Here is an 18677-nt window from a genome sequence, read left to right as displayed (position 1 = left end):
CAATACTTCACCGGCAGAACAGAGTGATGCTTCACCGGAAGGACAGGGCAGTGCTCCACCGGCAAGAAGTTCTTCATCTAATTGAAGAAAATTTCCTTGAGGGTTTTTGCAATCTATTGATACATGTGCTATTATTCCCTCGGTTAGAGATAAGAAGTTGAGAATTACTTATTACCGGCAAACAATGTTAAGTGAATACTTAACTGGCATGCAATTAATGTGGTAGATGGCGAATAGACACTATAGAATTAAGGTTTTGTCTCCATTTCATTTCATCGAGATTTCAAATTTACGAAGAGTGCGAAGATTCCGAGCTAAGACATTTCGAGCAAGAAGCAAGAACACTCCAAACAATCATCCATCCTAAAGGCAGTAAAAGGTATTTAATCATGACATCCACCTCTGCAATTGAATATATAGCAAACCCTACTGTTGTTGAAGTGATAGAAAGACCTAGGTCCGTATTTCAGTTAGTTCCCGAGATAGCAAAGAAAGATGATACCTTAGGTGCTTTTTCTCAAATTCCTAAGGGAGTTGTTTATTCTGAAGACCCCAGAATGTACATCCACTACAACATTTAAGAGTTAGGAGATGAAGAAATTAAAACCATGTTTAAAACTGTGATATGTGATAATACCGGCAATATAAAAAATGAATACAAGATCATTGAGACCCTAGGATTTACAGAGATCCTTAGCATTCCTGAATTCTCCAAGGATGTGATTAGGATAGTCTTAAGCAGGGTACATGGTGAATTTTTTTGGTTAGATGCAATCCACAAGATCACCAAGGAAGTTGTGAAAGCTGTCACAGGGTTACCGGCCACCGGTAAAAGACCAGATAAAACCAAGAAGGTTTCCAGTGACCTAGTTATAAACCTAACTGGTGCAACATTCGACAAAAGGTCCCTAAGAGTTAATGATGTAACAGATATCAATGTGAGATTCATCAGCATGATATTAGGATATAAAGCTACTCATGCAAATAGACTTAATTCAGTTTCAAGCTTATGCATTAAGAGTGCTTATGACATGGTCACAGACAATGCAAAAATTGATATATGTGAATGGTTAAAAGATGAATTAATTGACAACCTTGGAAAGATCAAGAAGGACAAGAAAGAAACTTTCAGGTTTGGAAATCTGTTAGTATGTCTGATGCTACACATAACAAAACAGGTTCCCATTATAAGTTACAAAGAACTTGGATATGATATACCGATAGGCAAACAATTAACAAAACTATTCAATAATATGGGTGAGAACAAGGAAAACAGTATTCATGACTTTTTTCAAGCATTAAAGACCAAAATGAAGAAAAGAATAAGGTTATCACAGAAGATTGTAGACAAATACAAAGATGAAACATGCTTTGTAATCAAGAAAGATGAAATCTGGATGGAAGTGATCATCCCAAGGACAGTTTGGGTAACTGAGATGGGCTATGAAACAGATGATCACATAGTTGAAACATATGCTAAAGCACTTCTGGAAGCCCCCAGAGAACCTAAAGAAGAAGTATTTGGTAGTGCTGAAACCATAGAAAGTCAAATACAATCTAAGAAGAGAGTAAAAAAGGTTGAGGCAGTTGTAAGGAAAGGTTCCAGACAAGCAAAAGCCATCAAAGAAGATGTATTGAAGAAAACCGGTATAACAGAGGATGAGTTAGCAGCTCCACAACTTGAAACTCACCTATCACCGATAGTTACTTCTTCAGGAAGTGACATGCCTGCAACTTTCAAAAGAGTTTTAAGAAAAAGAGATCCCTCACCGGCAACCACACCCTCACCCAGGAGGACAAGGCAAAAGCAACAAGCAGTGAGATCTCCGGTAAGAAAGGCCACACCAAAGAAGAAACAGACACCCAAGAAGAAGAAGAGGACAAACAAAGACTTGGCCCCTCTTGATATACTACTGAATGAAATCACAGAGGAAGAAAAATTGAAGAACATAGAGAAAATATATGACACCTTAACAGCTGATGAAAAAGAGCAAGTTGAAAATAGTGTTATATTACACATGGATATGTATAAGAAGTTTTTAATGGGAGTAGTCAATGAAGTTCCAGATGAACTATTCAAAAGACTAGAAGCAAGAAGACAAGCAGTGATAGAACTGGATAAGAAAATAAAGATTGAAAAGCTACTTGTTGTATATCCGGTAAACTCTCCCAAAGAAATTGATGACCTAATTGCTCAAGCCAACAGGACAGTATTTTCTATTGCACACAGGCACATTGCTTTAATGGTTGGAAGAGTAAATGAGGTGACTGAAGAAACTGAAGATGGATGGGACATATTCCTAGTTGAGAAAGAAAAACAAGAAGAGTACAGGAACCCCAAACCCATAAAAGTTTATTAGAAAGATAGAGACAAGGGGAAAGGAAAAGTTGGTGGACCACCTAGTATCAAGGTTAGAGACAACTTACCCCCACCTCCTTTAAATACTCCACCGGTAAAAACAACAACTACAGATGATCAACCGGCAGCTGAGAGTATGGATGTAGAGGATAAACCGGCAGCTGAGAGTGTGGATGTAGAGGATAATAATCCTAATCCTGAAGTCCTATATACTGTGGATGTTGATACTTAGAAGATCAACATAGTGGTAGACAAAGATACAACTGATAAGGCTAATATGGCTAGTGAGCCTCCGCTAGCTAAGGAAACTGATAACACATAGGAGAAACCGACAGAAAATAAAGAGCAAAAGGTAGAGACTCAGACACAGACTGAGACAACACAACAAACAGAGGAACAAACAGAGCAAAAGGCTCCGGAACAGGAATAGGTACATAAGGAAACAGTGCCACCGGCAACTAGTGAAAAACCAGTGCTTAAAGAAATGCAGACACAAATAGACCTACCAGAGGTCAATACAAGCTTGGTTACTTCCACCGATACTCAAATTGTTGATTCATTATCAAGCTTCAAATCAACCAATGTGACTGAGGTACTATTAGATTCAATCAAGAAAATAACTGACTGCAGCTCACAAGCTTACAAAGCAATTGATGATTCCATACCAATTTTGAAGGTAATTGCTCCCAACTGTAATATAGACAATAAAGATTCTTTAGGACAACTGGATACACTGTGTAAATATATATCAAAAAACATTGAGAAAATAAAAGAAGAGTCAGTGAAGGATAAAGTAGAAGTTGAAAAACATAAATTCTTTGATGAGCAAATAAAGAAGTGTAACAGAGATTTTGACACACTTCTACCGGAATTATGTAATTTGTTGAAAGAGTACAAAAATTTGTACAAAGATACTTGTAAAACAAACTTTTTGATTGTAGATATAGACAAGAAAATGAGCAAGGTACAGGATGAGATCAGTAAACTTGCAGATAGTTTTGTCAACTCACCTGATACACTATCAGTTTTTGAGGAGAAGATAACAAATTTTGAGGAAGAACTACTTAAATTGTAAAGAGAGAAAGAAAGGGTAATAAATAAGGTAAAACATTTGAGATCAAAACTAAGTCCAAGATTGGACTATCTAGCATCTTTGCAGAAGGAAGTATCTGAGGCACTAATACAGGGAAGCAAAATACCGGCAGAGCATTTGCAGCATCTCACCGGTACAGTGAAGAGAACATAGACAGCAATAAAGGATAGCAAAAAGTTTATGGACAATATAAACTTGATTTTGGGAGATCTTTTTCAAATTGTAACCACCCAGTTACAAGGTTGAAACTACAAACTCTACTGACATCTTGACAACCTTTGTCATCGATGCCAAAGGGGGAGTAGTGGGTTGAGAAAATTCAAATCACAGGACAGGAACCATATGCTCAGGGGGGAGCACACACATTTTTGGACTTCACATTTTTGGATCATTTTTGAAATTTCTCATGAGTGTTGCCATCAATGCCAAAGGGGGAGATTGTTGGCATATGCACACTCCAATGAGACATTGTAATGTGATTGAAGGTTTTGTCATTGATGGCAACCTTGCAATCTTATGGCATCGGCAAAAGCATTATACCAGCATCAGCAGATCACACTCTACACCGACACTCAGGACATCGGCACCGGCACAGAAGAAAGGAAGTATACCAGCACAAAGGCCGACAGGATTTTGTTATACTATATTTTGTTTATTATTGTAAAAATGTGTAAGCCGACTTGGCAAATTGTAAAATGACTCTTATATATAAAAGAGATCATTGTAGACATTTGGAATGATATGTAGAAGATATATAGGAAAATATTAGGCAGACCTATTGTGCGAAATATAGGTCAAGGGGTATATGTAAAGAACAGAGCAGGAACCGGTACTGAATCTGGCATTGAAGATGCTATTATAAAGTAGTACAAGATATTGGATTTGTATAATCCTTATTGTAAGTCGGTGAGACTTCCCATTGAGTAGTGAGCTCTAAGCAGTTGGCCTTCCTGCATGTGCAGGCCCCTATTGTAAGTAATATTCTCTTATTGGCCAGTGAGTGAATATTGTGGGTCACAAATCCCACCGAGGTTTTTCCCACACCGGGTTTCCTCGTTAAAATCTTGTGTTATGGTGTGCTTTTCATGTGGATGTTCTTGATTCTGTTTATTGCATTATTTCTTGCATACCGGTACACATGTTTTAAGTTAAGAAATTCCATAAACTGGTTAGATACTGATTCACCCCCCCCTCTCAGTATCTGTGGGATCCCTAACAGTACCCTGGCCATCCCCTGTCATTGAAGAAAATGCTGATAAGTCCTTGGGACAGCCAGGGACATTTGAGATTCCCTCAACTGTCCTGGAGACAGTCAGACGTCCCTTTAGTGATATGCAATTTTTCTAACAAACTAAATGAAAAACATTTCTTTATCAAGAGCAAGTGTATGTTGTGTAAAACCGTACAAAGGAAGTATAGAACTTTCAATGACTGCATATATCTCTAAAATGAAATTGTAAAAATGTTGAATGAATGCGTAAAACTGTAAAATGAAAACATACATTTCTCACTCATCTCATCCACGCAAGTATAGGAAAAAAACATACAGTTGTTGGATGACTGCATACAACTATGTAATCAAAATGTACTCCTGTTAATGGCAACATACAGTTGTCACCCTTTTCATCAATGGACAATTCTATGACAGCATTTGATTACATTTCTAAGATGAGAACAGACAATATAATATAAAATGAAAGCACACAGGTGTAAATTAGCAAAACTTAAAACTATGCTTGCATACAGTTGTAAAGTGAAATAATGCATATACTGTGGCAAAAAAAGTATGTTTCCATTAACACTTTCATTTATTATTTTGTAGCCTTCGGTCTCTTGATATACAACATAATGAAAACATTGAACAAAGAAATTGCAAATTTCTAATATTTTTTAATATTTATTGCTGCTATACATGAATCAAGAATAGATTACAATGAATACCAAATTTGATACATTATGTGAATGCCTAAACTTGAATTTTACTGTCACGTATAATTTTACTTGTTAAAGTTTGAGTTTTCAAATGTATATAGTAATATATATTCTGCTATCTCTGTCCCTGATTAGTTCTGGAACATAGATATTTACTGATTAAGGCTGATGTATATTATCACATTGCCTAGTGTGGCAGAATGTGTAAATATGAATTGGATACAACATTCTCTTTACTTTAAAATTAGCAGCTATTTTATCCTTTTCAAATTAACTACATTAAATATGATCAAGAATGATTCTGGATAACTTTTCTGAAACTTTTTTGAAACATTTCAGATCATGCTCCATAATCAGGATAATCCATCCATCACTCATTTCTTTTCATCCTGATGATGAATCATGGAGTATGATCTGAAACGTTGATGCAAAAAACTTAAGCACAGTTATATCTAGAGGCATTCTTGATGGTTAATTTGGACTGTGGAAATACTATGCATCTTACATTAAATATTTCAAACAAATCATCTACATGATGTCAACTGTCAAGGTAAGAATTCAGTAAAGTTTATGCACAAAGTTAATAATCTTTTGAAAAATTTAACTTAGATAAGTATTTTGATTAAATGCACTTTTTGTACTCTTCCACAGGGACTAGCTGCACCGTGGCCCTTGATTTACATTGATAACCATCATTTGGTCTGCTAGCATGAATATGGTAGAAAACTGTGAACAAAATCAACAGAAAGAAGAGAACATGCCTCAATCTCTTACTCATCCTATCCCCTTGTTAACACCCTATCAATTGGGTCCTTTCACTTTGTCTCACAGGTATCTATGTTACACTAGGAATTCTCTTTTTATATTAGATCTTTGAAATTATTGATTGTGAGTAGTATTTGCATTTGCAGGGTGGTTTTAGCACCTTTAACTCGACAAAGATCTTATGATTGCATGCCCCAGCCTCATGCAATTGTTTACTATGCTCAAAGAGCAAGCCCTGGAGGCCTCCTCATTACAGAAGCCACTGGCATCTCTCCCACTGCTCAAGGGTAACACTGCAAATCATTAATTCATTCAGTTATTCTAATCCAAATTTTTCCCATGAATGATTACCTTGTATTAATAGGTATCCACATACACCTGGAATATGGAGCAAGGAGCAGGTGGAAGCATGGAAGCCTATTGTGAATGCTGTGCATGAAAAAGGAGCTGTTTTCTTCTGTCAAATTTGGCATACTGGAAGGGATTCACATGTGGGTAGGTGCTAGCTTTTTCCTTTTACAAACTGATACTTTCTACTCATTTTAGATTACATTATTTCTAATTTCCTGTTTTCAACCATCTTCAATGCCTTAAGCTTCCTTTCATGAAGGCATTTACTGTTGAGAATGACATCTGAATTAGGAGCAGGGAAAGGTAGATTATAGCTCATCATCAAAATTGTACTAGGGAAATTTTCCTATGCCGATTCTGTTGATTTAGTTTCTGGTGCTTGCTTTTAAGCAGATCAATTAATTTCAGCTAGTGGCGATTTATTTTGCTTTTTTTTCAATAGTGCTTAGAGGTGATCTACATATAGGTATGCAATGCACATTGCAGACTATCAACCCGACAGACAGTCTCCGGTCTCCTCAACAAGCAAAAAGATGTCAGGACAAACTCTCCTACCCAATGGGAAGGATCTTGTAGAATTTTCACCTCCTCGAGCTCTCACAACAAATGAAATACCACAAATTGTTGATCACTTCTGCATTGCTGCCAGAAACGCCAGGGCTGCAGGTAAACATTTGTCAATTGTTTTACAAATCAACATTTAATCTGTGCTTTTTGGCCCACTAGTATTTTATTTTTTTATTAAGGCTTGAAAGAGGTCACATGTTTGGTTTTAAATTTAATGGAAATTGCGTTTACCCTTTGCAGTTGCAGACACCACACAGGCCCAAGTTTGTGTTTATGATATGCCTGTAGAAGAGCTGACTAGGACCTGCTCGTTTGGCCTGTAACAGGTTTTGATGGAGTTGAAATTCACGGGGCTTATGGACTTATTGACCAATTTTTGAAAGACAGCATCAATGACCGCACTGATTGTTATGGTGGTACACTAGAAAACCGTTGCAGATTTGCTCTTGAGGTTGTTGAAGCAGTGGCAAATGAAATTGAAGCAGATCGAGTTGGGATCCGGCTATCTCCATTTAGAGGTCATCTAGGATTTGGAGACTCAAATCCTGAGGCCCTAGGACTTCACATGGCAGAGGCCTTAAATAGATACAAGATCTTGTATGCCCATTATATAGAACCCAGAATGGTCACTGTCCTAGAGTCTTTCCCTATGGAAAAAAGTCTACTACCAATGAGGAAGGCATTCAAGGGATCATTTCTGGTTGCAGGAGGTTATGATAGGGAAGATGGCAATGCAGCAATTGAAAGTGGCAAAGCAGATCTGGTAGTTTATGGTCGCCTTTTTCTTGCAAATCCAGATTTGCCTAAAAGGTTTGAGCTGAATGCTCCTCTCAACAAATACAATAGGGAAACTTTCTACATTCCTGATCCTGTTATTGGCTACACAGACTACCCATTCTTGTAGCTTCACCTCAACCTCTGAAACCCAACCCATCTTCATTGATGTAACTTCAGAGTAAAGCAAACATATCAATGACCATACATTATCTTAACAGGAATTATCTAATGTAAACCTTTGCAATTTGTGAAACCATGGTCATATCTATGCTTTTGCTTCTTATTTTTTAATTTCCTCTAGGTACGTTTGCAAACCATTGTTTAATGGTTTGCTTCATCAGACACCAGTGCAATTTCTCAGTCAAATGTAATCTTAGTGGAAAAATACCAGTGATATTTAGATTTAACTTCATGGTTCAAAGACGTATTTTCATATGAAATCTTAGGGCCTCAAGCAAGATCAGCTTCAACTGAGTTGATATTGTATCCAATACCAAAAAATTTTGCTGCAGCCAAAAAGATTGCTTAAAATTTTAAATTCATTTTGCCTCCAGTTAAGAAAAATTATCGTAGATATCATTTTTTTTCGTCTCTTTTATTATTGATTTTCTCTTCACAACTCTTTATAAGGTCGTGCATTTTATTTGAGTTATTTTTCTGATGTGTTAAACTCTTTGAGAAAGGTGCATATATTTGAAGTTAGGCTTCCCTATCATTTTGGGATTAGCGAATGTAGGTAGGTTCTAAGCTGGTTTTTTGAATGATATTACTCTGAATGTTATGTCACGTTGTTCATGAGCACCTCATGGATTGAGTACAAAGTAGTCAAGCTACTGAAGTGAGTAGTATAGTACAAGAATAATTTGGGTACCGATTATCTGATTTGAATCTCCTAATTATTATATTTTCCCTTTCTTGTAGTGATATGTTCAGTTAACCCTGTTTGAATGGTAGCTTGTTTGCATTCTCCAAATTATTTTACCAGACTAGGAATTTGCAAATTCATTTTAAGGAGCTAATTACATCATTCTTAAGAACTTAAGAGCATAGCATGAAGAACTCATGAGTACTCATTGAGTCGAAAAGTACTTAGGGGTTTGTAGGCCATTTGAATGACTTGTGGGTTAACTCGTGAGGCATTTGCAAGTGAAAGCTCGCCGAAAAACTCATGAAAGCTTGCCCAAAACTCACTCAGAAGTTGTCCAAACTCACCCAAAAACTTGTGAAAGCTTGCTAAAAACTTGCTATATGGTTCACAACCCTAAACTATATCACAAAAATAAATAATAACTTAATTTCACATAAATATGGAAATGAAATGAAACATTTTCAGTATATATAAATACCATTACATCTCACATGTAAAAGTGTTTGATCCAGATTATAAGTACATGAAATACGATATACAAGATAATGTCTTAGGCTCTCATGCCCATTTGATCTCAATGATACAAGTAATGATATATGAAACATAATGAATGAAGTTTTTGACTACCACTAACCCCAGCGGTCATCCACAAACCCAAGAGAGGAGAACATGGTTAAAGCCACTTTTCTGCCCAAGCACAAAGCTTAAGCTTCCTTGGAATTCTTCCAACTTGAAGAATACGTGACCCTGCATGAAATGTTGGATATGTGAAGTCCAACAATCATCATGGTTTCCCTCCAATTGTTCTCTTGGCCATTCATATTCTGGAGAAGACAATTATGTCTATTTATTTGTGGAGCAAACTTCTGTTGTATTTATTTGTAAAAACTAGAGATTTATAAAGAGGTTTTCCTTGCTTCAAAATTGGATGTAGCTTTCATGGTGAACCACTATAAATCCGGTATTTGTCTTTGTTTGTATGTCTTTTGTTTATTTCTGATTTTGCATTTTTATTTGCACTTCATTAATAATACGAAATGCTTAGCAACCTGCAAACAGTAGACAGGATGAAATCTTGTGCAACTTGATATATCTACATCAATGTCCTACTATCACGATATGACATAGAATATAACATGATAGGAAAACATTCATCTATTTTAATGAAAACACATAGGTTTGACCAAAGAACTTAAAAGTTAAAACCATAGATTGGTAGATAGATCTTCTTCTCTCTGTTAGTCCATATTCAACAACTGTCTTAGAAGGTAAACCCAAACACACAAAGTAAGAAAACTACTTTACTTAACAAAGACAATTAAAAAATACTCCTATTCTTTTCGTGCAAATATGATAAAGAACATGATACTTAATGGAATTAAGTTCTACTATTTTATGCAATATGTAATGCAAATGCATAATGCTTTTCACGCAAAAATGACAATTACATGATAGTTAGTGCTTTTCATTTCTACTATGATTTTATGCAATATTCATTGTGAATGCATACACTTACTAATTTTCATGTTTTTCTAACTATTTTCTTGATGTTTTTGTAGCTCAACACTAGACACTTAAAAAATGAATCAAGCATGTATTTAATGTATATGTGTGTGTATGTGGACTTTCATATTACATGGGGAATTGATCAATAAAAAAACCAATTCAATATATATATATATATATACATAAAATTACTTGCAAAAACACAAAATTCTACTCAAATTACTATGAAGTTTTTAGTTATAAAAATGCTCAGAGCAAATGTACATATTGTAACCAGCGAAAAAGGATGCCCAATAATTGCAATATAATCACCAGATTGGCACCCAACCTCAACACCCCAATTGCCAAATGATTATTCTGTTCTCTGTTTCCAGAATATGCTCTTAAATCACTGTGTAAGCGTTCAAAAAGCTCTCTTTTGCTCAGACCCAAATGCCCAAAAAAACTCAACATCAAACAACGAGGTTGAGTGAATCCTTCAAGGAAGTTGTCTTCCTTTAATAGAGATATCGCTATCTTGATTGGGGTTTATTGCATGCTTGTGCTGCATGCCGGTCGCCTCTCCCATTTGAGGATCTTGCATTAGTTTTGGCTTCCAAAACTGAAGTTTAACTTGTACTTCCGCAGGCTATTGGCCACCATGAGCAGTTGCATCAGTTTTCTCCATGCATTTGACAATATTTTAAATTTGTAATCTCTCTCTCTATATAAAATTCAATCTACTTAACGAAAATTATTATTATTATTATTTTTAAGTTTCCTTAATTTGTAGTCATAATTTAATTTTATTTATCACATTTCTTCCCTTTTGTTTATTGTTTTCAATCTATATAGTTAATATTATGATAAATCTATTCAATTTTTTAGTTATTACTCTTTCATTTGTATTCAATCTTTCATTTCTATTTCTATTTTTAAATACATTTATATTTTATTTAATATCCACCTATAGTTACTTTATTCTTAAATATATAGAAATAAAATACTATAATGCTATAGTTATTCCCTTACATAGTTATATATATTATTATTTTTCTTTCTATAGAATCTATTCTAATATTTATTTATATTTATATTTATATATTCACTATAATCATTCCTTTCTTTTGTAATTAGCATAATTAATATTATTTAGCTACATATTATCTACTCTTTATAATGTAATATATTCAATTTAAATATAAATTTGGTTATATAATTTTACTAATTTCATTCATATAAATATAATTTTATTTTTATATTCTTTTAAATTATTAATATTTTTTTATTCTTTCTTTATATTTATTTTATCAAAAATTTACAACTTTAGTTAATCTATCATTTTTTATGTAATATCTTTTAATCTATACTCTTGTTTTTTCTCCTTGATTCTTGTTGTCCCCTTTCTTTCTCGGCACCTTGATCCTTGTGTAGCCTCTTCCCCAACACCCCACCCTATCTCTTTCTTCCTTCTCCTTTTTAAGATTATTTTTGGTTTGCAACAACTCATTTTTATCTCTTTGAGTTCTCAATCAGTATTCGAAATGCTCGTGAAAAAAATCTCCACATAATCTAATCTAGAAACAACTGTAAATATATAAAAGATAAATTTGAAATCTTTAAAATGCAATTTCTAGAATGTATAATTATAATTGTGTGTGGGGGGTGCACACATTTAAGTGTATGTGTATAGAACTATATATACACACATTCACATAGATCTCTACAATGAATAAATTATGGAAACTATGATAGAAGTAATATAGAAACTATAAATGTATCAAATACAAATTCTATAAACATAAATAGTTATAGCTTTTTATATTTTGTAAATAAGAGTTGAGAAGAACATCCAAGATTACATCACTAAATGCTTGTAAATATTCTTTGCTTAAATGGGACATGGGGAATGAAATTGATAGCAAGTATGGATAAACATGCACCTAGGAAGTATATTTATTTATGATATCTTGAGGACAATTATTAAGTGATTACATAAATATTTAAATTGAACCTATTTATATTTTGTGCATTAAAAAAAAAAAACGGACTCTAAAATATGCACATTTAATTTAGTGAAACATTTAAAAAAAAAACAAAAAAAAAACCACCATGATTTTTTGGATAATTTTCCAATCACATTTTCTCTTATTTTGATATCTTAATAGCTATATATACCTTATTAAATTTTTAATAAATAACTTTTTAGCTATGTATGGAGTAAGATTTGTTAGATTACATATTTTTATTGTACTACTTCCATCGTTTTTTAAATATAAATTGTTACATGTGTTAAAATTTAATAGATTATTTTGTAAATAATTGTTGAGAAGAACATCCAAGAGTACATCACTAATGCTTGTAAAGATTCTTTGCTTAAATGAAACATGTGGAGTGAAAGTGATATAAAGTATGGACAAACATACACTTAGGATGTATATTTATTTACGATATCTTGAAGATCATCGTTAAGTGGTCACATAAATATCTAAATTGAATCCATTTAGCTTTTGTGCATTTTTGAAAAAAATGGACTTTATAAAATGTCCATCTTTAATTTATTGAAACATTTTATTTTTACTTTAAAAGACCATCATGAGTTATCTAGAGAATTCTCTATTACAATCACATGTCTCCTATTTTATGTACCTTAATAGTTGTATACATACCTTATTAAATTTTAATATATATATTTTTAGGCATGTATGAAGAGTATGATTGTTAGCTTATACATTGTTATTATACCCTTTTCATTGTGTCTTTAATAGAAATTGTCACATGGGTTAAAATTTAGTGGATTACTACATACAAATGTAGATAGATCAACCGTAAATTTAACAAGTATAAATTAATGTCATTCTTGTAATTTCAATTATATGTACAAAATTATAAATTATATATGTACACTCAATTGTTAAAGTATATTTGGTATTAAAACATGTGGGAAACACAATAAAAGCAAACCTAAAAACTATGAATATATCAAAGATAATTTTAAAAAAAAATAGTGTATTTTCTAGTATCTACCATCATATATGTATATACATATGTGCATATGTATATAGCATATATAAGTATACATTTCCATAGATCTAAAGAATGAATAAAATATGAAAATCATAACAAATATAAATTTAGTATTGTAACTATAACAATTGTAAATATATCATTAAAACATGTGGTAACTATAACAAAATGAATATAAAAGCTATAAATATATCAAGGATAATGTTTTGTGTGTGTGAGAGTGAGAGAGAGAGAGAGAGAGAGAGAGAGAGAGAGAGAGAGAGAGAGAGAGAGAGAGAGAGAGAGAGAGAGAGAGAGAGAGAGAGAGAGAGAGAGAGAGAGAGAGAGAGAGAGAGAGAGAGAGAGAGAGAGAGAGAGAGAGAGAGAGAGAGAGAGAGAGAGAGAGAGAGAGAGAGAGAGAGAGAGAGAGAGTGTGTTTCGTGTTTTTTGTATTTTGTAAAAGTGGATATCCATTATTACATCGTTCTAAATGCTCGTAAAGGTTCCTTACTTAAATTGGAGATGTGGAGTGAAAGTGATAGCAAGTATACACAAAAAACACTTGAGTATCTACATTTATTTATGATACTTGAGGATAATCATTAAGTGGTCAAATAAACATCTAAATCAAATCCATTTAACTTTGTGTATTTTCTAAAAAAGATGGACTCTGTAAGATGTGCAATTTAATTTATTGATTAATTATATTTTCACTTTTTAAAAATGTGATAATTTACATAGACAATTCTCCACTACAGACCATTTGTCTCTTATCATATATACCTTAAAAATATGTCTATATATGTACCTTATTAAAAAAAAATGTTATATTTTTAAGGTATGTGTGGAGAGCATGATAATTGCTTATATATTATTATTGTACTCTTCCAATGTGTCTTTAATGGAAGTAGGCATATGCAATGTTAAAATTAAATAGATTGTTACATATAAATATAAATATATCATTTATAAATTAAATAGGTATAAATTAATGTAGTTCTAGTATGTACAACTATATATACATAATTATAAATTGTATATATCTATATATATAGATGTTTAAGTATATTTGCACACATCTCTAGAGGCATTAAAATATGTGGAAAATAGAGTAAAATCAAATATAAAACTACAAATACATCAAAGATAACATTTTAATTTTTAGCATGTATAATTTTGTATGTACATATATTTTCAAAAAAAAAAAAAACATTTATATATATGTATGCATAATTATCTTGTATTTTGTAAAAAGTGGTTTAAAAAACAATCCAGTATTACATCACTGAATGCTTGTAAAGGTTCCCTTCTTAACTAGGAGATGTGGATTGAAAGTAAGAGCACATATGGACTTGGATATGTACATCTACCTATGATATTTTAAGGATAATCACTAAGCGGTCATATAAATATCTAAATTGATCCATTTAAATTTTGAGCATTTTCAAAAAAAGATGGACTCTATAAAATATGCACATTTAATGTATTGAAACAATATATTTTTTTTCAATGATTATCATAATCTATATAGATATTTTTCCATCACAACCACATTGCCTCTTTTTTTATATAAATAAATACGTTTATACCTTATTGAATTTTTAATAAATATAGTTTTTTAGACATATATGGAAAGCATGAGTGTTAGCTTATATATTATTATTGTAATATTTCCACTAGGCATGTAATGGAAAATTTCACATCCAATACTAAAATAGTGGATTATTACGTACAAATGTAAATATATTTAAATGTAAATTTAACAAGTACAAATTAATGTAGTTTCTAGTATGTACAATTATATATCTATATAATCACACATACATAATTATAAATTATATATGTATATGTAATTGCTTAAGTATATTTGGTAAAGTAAGATGTGTGGAAAATATAATATAAGTAAATATAAAAAACTATGATATATAAAGAATAAATTTTAAATATTTTTAAGTTTAGTTTCTAGTATGTATAATTATATGTATGTATGTATTGCATACAAATGACATAATTAAAAATAGTATCAAATCTAGAACATTCAATCAAATGCATGCCAATCTTCAAAATCTTCAAAATGATCATGCGTGATGTGTTGATAGATTGAATGTGGTTGCTCATAAATTTAAAACCATGATAGTAGGATTGGGATGATGAGAGATCAAATGGGTAATATAAAAATATGAGGAATATGGATTATATAGAAAATGCAACATCTAAGACTAAGATGACAAAGGATGCAATAGAAAACGAATAGCATAACACTATGATGATACAATATTGATCAAATAGTATGAGAGTCATAAGATTATAACGTGTAATGGGGATTGTGTAGTGCCTTATATTTTCCATCACAATAATGGATCTTTGTGACTCTCGCCTCATGAATGTGTGCCATGATGCACACCCCTTTTTTAGTTTCTTGTACATCTATTGACCTAATGTTGGGTCTACATTCTTGTGCACATTTTTTGTGTTCAATTTTAGTTGGTCTACCAATATCTCTTCCTCATTAGCATTAATGGGGGGATTATGACATGGTTAGGCTAATGCTTCTTTATGCCATTGGAGCAACCTCAATGGAGCCAAATGGACTTCGCAACTTGTGAGGGGTCACACAGACCTACTATTTTTAATCTCTCCTATGGAGGTATTTTTACAATAGATCACATTTTTTGAGATTCCAGTACTTATTTAGAGCATAGGGCACATTTTGAGTAGTGTAATATAGGTCACTAATGCCTTATTGACCGTGTTCCAAAATCATAGTAGTATTTGCATCTTTAATTTCATCATTGAGTAGTGTTTTATAGGTTCACTCATGTAGTGTTTTGTATCTCTTGATCTACATCTTTAGAGGTTCATTGATTCTAGAAGACACCAATTCATCTTTGATAGATTTTATAACTTTCACATGCTTCAAGAGTTCTTCATCATTGTATGGATATATTTTCAATAGGTTTTATCCTTCTCATTACTCTTATTTGGATGGGAGTTTTCTCCTTTTCTTTATTTATAAGAGATTATCATTTGTACATAAGTACTTCATTAGGCCTTATTGTCAAGACTCATTTTTAGTCTTTAGCTTACTTCCTAAGTATCACTTAAAGGGGGTGTTAGTGTAAAAAGAGGTAAATCAAACTAGTTAGATTTTAGCCTACTTAGTAGATTCCTTTTCACACTACACTTAAGTTCACTTAGAGGTTTTCTAGGCTTTTTTATCACCTCATGTAGACTCACCAAGTGTCTCAATGCTTGTCCATCAAGTCACACTTGTTTCATACTTGGAGGGGTAGTCATATTTTGACTCCTACCTTCTCACCTATTCTTGATTGCATTTATATAAAGGCTCATTTGTATATTTTACAACTCATGAACACATGCTTATGATATTTCTTATTGATCAAATCGCTTAGTTGTGAATAGCTTTGACTTTGCAAGTAGATCTTGGCTACTCCAACAATACGTGTAACACTTAAAGTTTATCATAATGATTATGTTCCACTCATTACGAGACTTAAAATTTGTTTGATATTTTACAACAAGACATCTTTGTTGGATTGCTTTTAGATCATGATTGTTAGCTGTTATATTATTATTGTGCCACTTCCAACTTCTCTTTAATGGGATTTTTCATATGCAATGTTAAAATTTAATGGATTATTACATATAAATATAATTATATTAGCTATAAATCTAATACACATAAATCAATGTAACTTGTCTAGTATGTAAAACTATATATGTGTATACAAGGAAAGAGGATATTATGAACGTATTGAAGAGTTGGCCAAAAATGTGGGGTGGTTCTTTCTGGATCGAAATATGGTTGAAATCTCCCTTGATGTTGATGTGGTAACTGTGGAAGGAGCACACCTATTATATCTTTAATATAGAAGAAAAAATGGAACAAGTTTGTTTGAATATAATGTGGCACAAGTGAGGTTTTGAATATGATGACCAGTTAGGGGCCTAGATCAAAATTTGCATGACGAGAAAATGAAAAATGATGGAATGGGCTAAGCATGTCAAGGCTCAACAACCAAGGGGAAAGCAAGACTAGTAAGAGAAGGTCACTGAAATGGATTGCCCCACCAAGTGGGAGAGTCAAGCTTAATTTGATGGGGAATCAAAGGGAAACCTCAAGTCAGCTAGTATTGGTTGTGTGGTCAAGAATAGTGAATATTTCTTGATTTGGGCCTTCTCAAAGAATATTGGGGTTACCACCAATAATGAGACAAAATTGGAGGCATTGGCAAGAGGCCTCTAAATGTATAGAGAAAGGGTATTAAGAAGGTTGACATCGAGGGTGACTTATTGCTAACAATAAATGTAGATTTGAAAAAGGGGATACCCAATTATAGAATATAGTCTTGGGTAGAGAAGATTTGGGAGTGCTTGGATATTTTGGAGGGATTCTCGATTCACCATGTGTAAAGGAAGGCAAATAGAATGACTAACCATATGGCCAATATCAAAGTCAATTAGGATCTTTGGGAAGTATAGACAATTGTCTTAAATCATGGTAGGGACTAAGGAGAATCTTGGAAGAGGATCATATCACAAGGGTGGGAAATCATGAAAGGGAGATGTTTGATGTTTTTTAGTATGGTGCATTGGGGCTAGAAACTATGGGATTGGATGTGATGGTTCATTCCTCCAATCAATATCAATATTTATAGTAGTAATATTAGGAGGATAGAATTTTGAGGTGGTAAATATTACTAGTAAGGAAGCTAGAGAATGAAGACAAATCCTCCACATCCATGAGGAGAATTCACCGAAGTGATGTTATGTGGTCCTGGATCACATGGAAAAACTAACTTGGGGTTCTGCCAGTTCTATCTTTTCTACTCCTAAGGGAGGGGCCAACTTTAGTTATGAGGTTGATGGGAATAAAGAATGAAAAATGGTTGGGCTCAAGATCTTTGGTGTCGATTGTAACTATGCCATAGAGATGGATGAAAAGAAATTCCATAGGCTATTCAAAATGGATGTGGTGGGATGAATAGAGCAATAATCAAGATAGCGGATGCAAAAAAATGCTCAAATGAAAAATTCACATGACAAGTGATTTTATGAAATTTTCTTCACTAATGTGGTGTAGATTATGGGAATAAAAATGTGGAGTTTTATGGTAGCTCACAACTAGGTATCAACCACATATGTGGAGTTCATCAAGAATGCAATCTCCTCCACTGACAAGAGGTTGTCGATAGGGATGATAGTAATCTTTAGTTTTATGCCAATACTATAAAAAAAGAATAAGATCTCAATGTAATTATTGGTTTTGTTCAAGGAAGGTCTACATAGGAATAATATGGAAACATTCAACTATTATGTCAATCGATATGGGGATATGTTTTATACCCCTTACATAGATAGGATCACTAAATATTTTGAGGGTATGATGTACAAGATGCAACTGAGGAGTCCATAGATGAGACTCTATCCAATCCATGTAAACATTTTCTTTT

General features: G+C 32.9%; 1 protein-coding gene across 4 annotated transcripts in view; it reads left to right on the top strand.

Moving 5' to 3' along the window:
* The window catches only part of LOC131070696 (putative 12-oxophytodienoate reductase 11), a 47136-nt gene extending 38754 nt beyond the window's left edge, over window positions 1-8382 (top strand). For 2 of the 4 annotated variants that reach the window (XM_058006297.2, XM_058006296.2), the window contains 6 exons: window positions 5724-5934; window positions 6036-6215; window positions 6296-6436; window positions 6514-6648; window positions 6967-7166; window positions 7394-8382. In XM_058006297.2, coding sequence (XP_057862280.2) covers window positions 6094-6215; window positions 6296-6436; window positions 6514-6648; window positions 6967-7166; window positions 7394-7971 — 1176 coding nt within the window. In that variant the 5' untranslated portion in view covers window positions 5724-5934; window positions 6036-6093 and the 3' untranslated portion in view covers window positions 7972-8382. The remainder of the gene's footprint in view (window positions 1-5723; window positions 5935-6035; window positions 6216-6295; window positions 6437-6513; window positions 6649-6966; window positions 7167-7393) is intronic. The other 2 variants (XM_058006295.2, XM_058006298.2) reach the window with 2 other exon arrangements.
* Window positions 8383-18677: the final 10295 nt, after the last annotated feature.

The sequence above is a fragment of the Cryptomeria japonica genome, chromosome 11, assembly GCF_030272615.1.
Source record: "Cryptomeria japonica chromosome 11, Sugi_1.0, whole genome shotgun sequence".
Taxonomy (NCBI): domain Eukaryota; kingdom Viridiplantae; phylum Streptophyta; class Pinopsida; order Cupressales; family Cupressaceae; genus Cryptomeria; species Cryptomeria japonica.
Note: the sequence above shows the minus strand (reverse complement) of the source record. Positions and strands in the feature narration are given on the sequence as shown.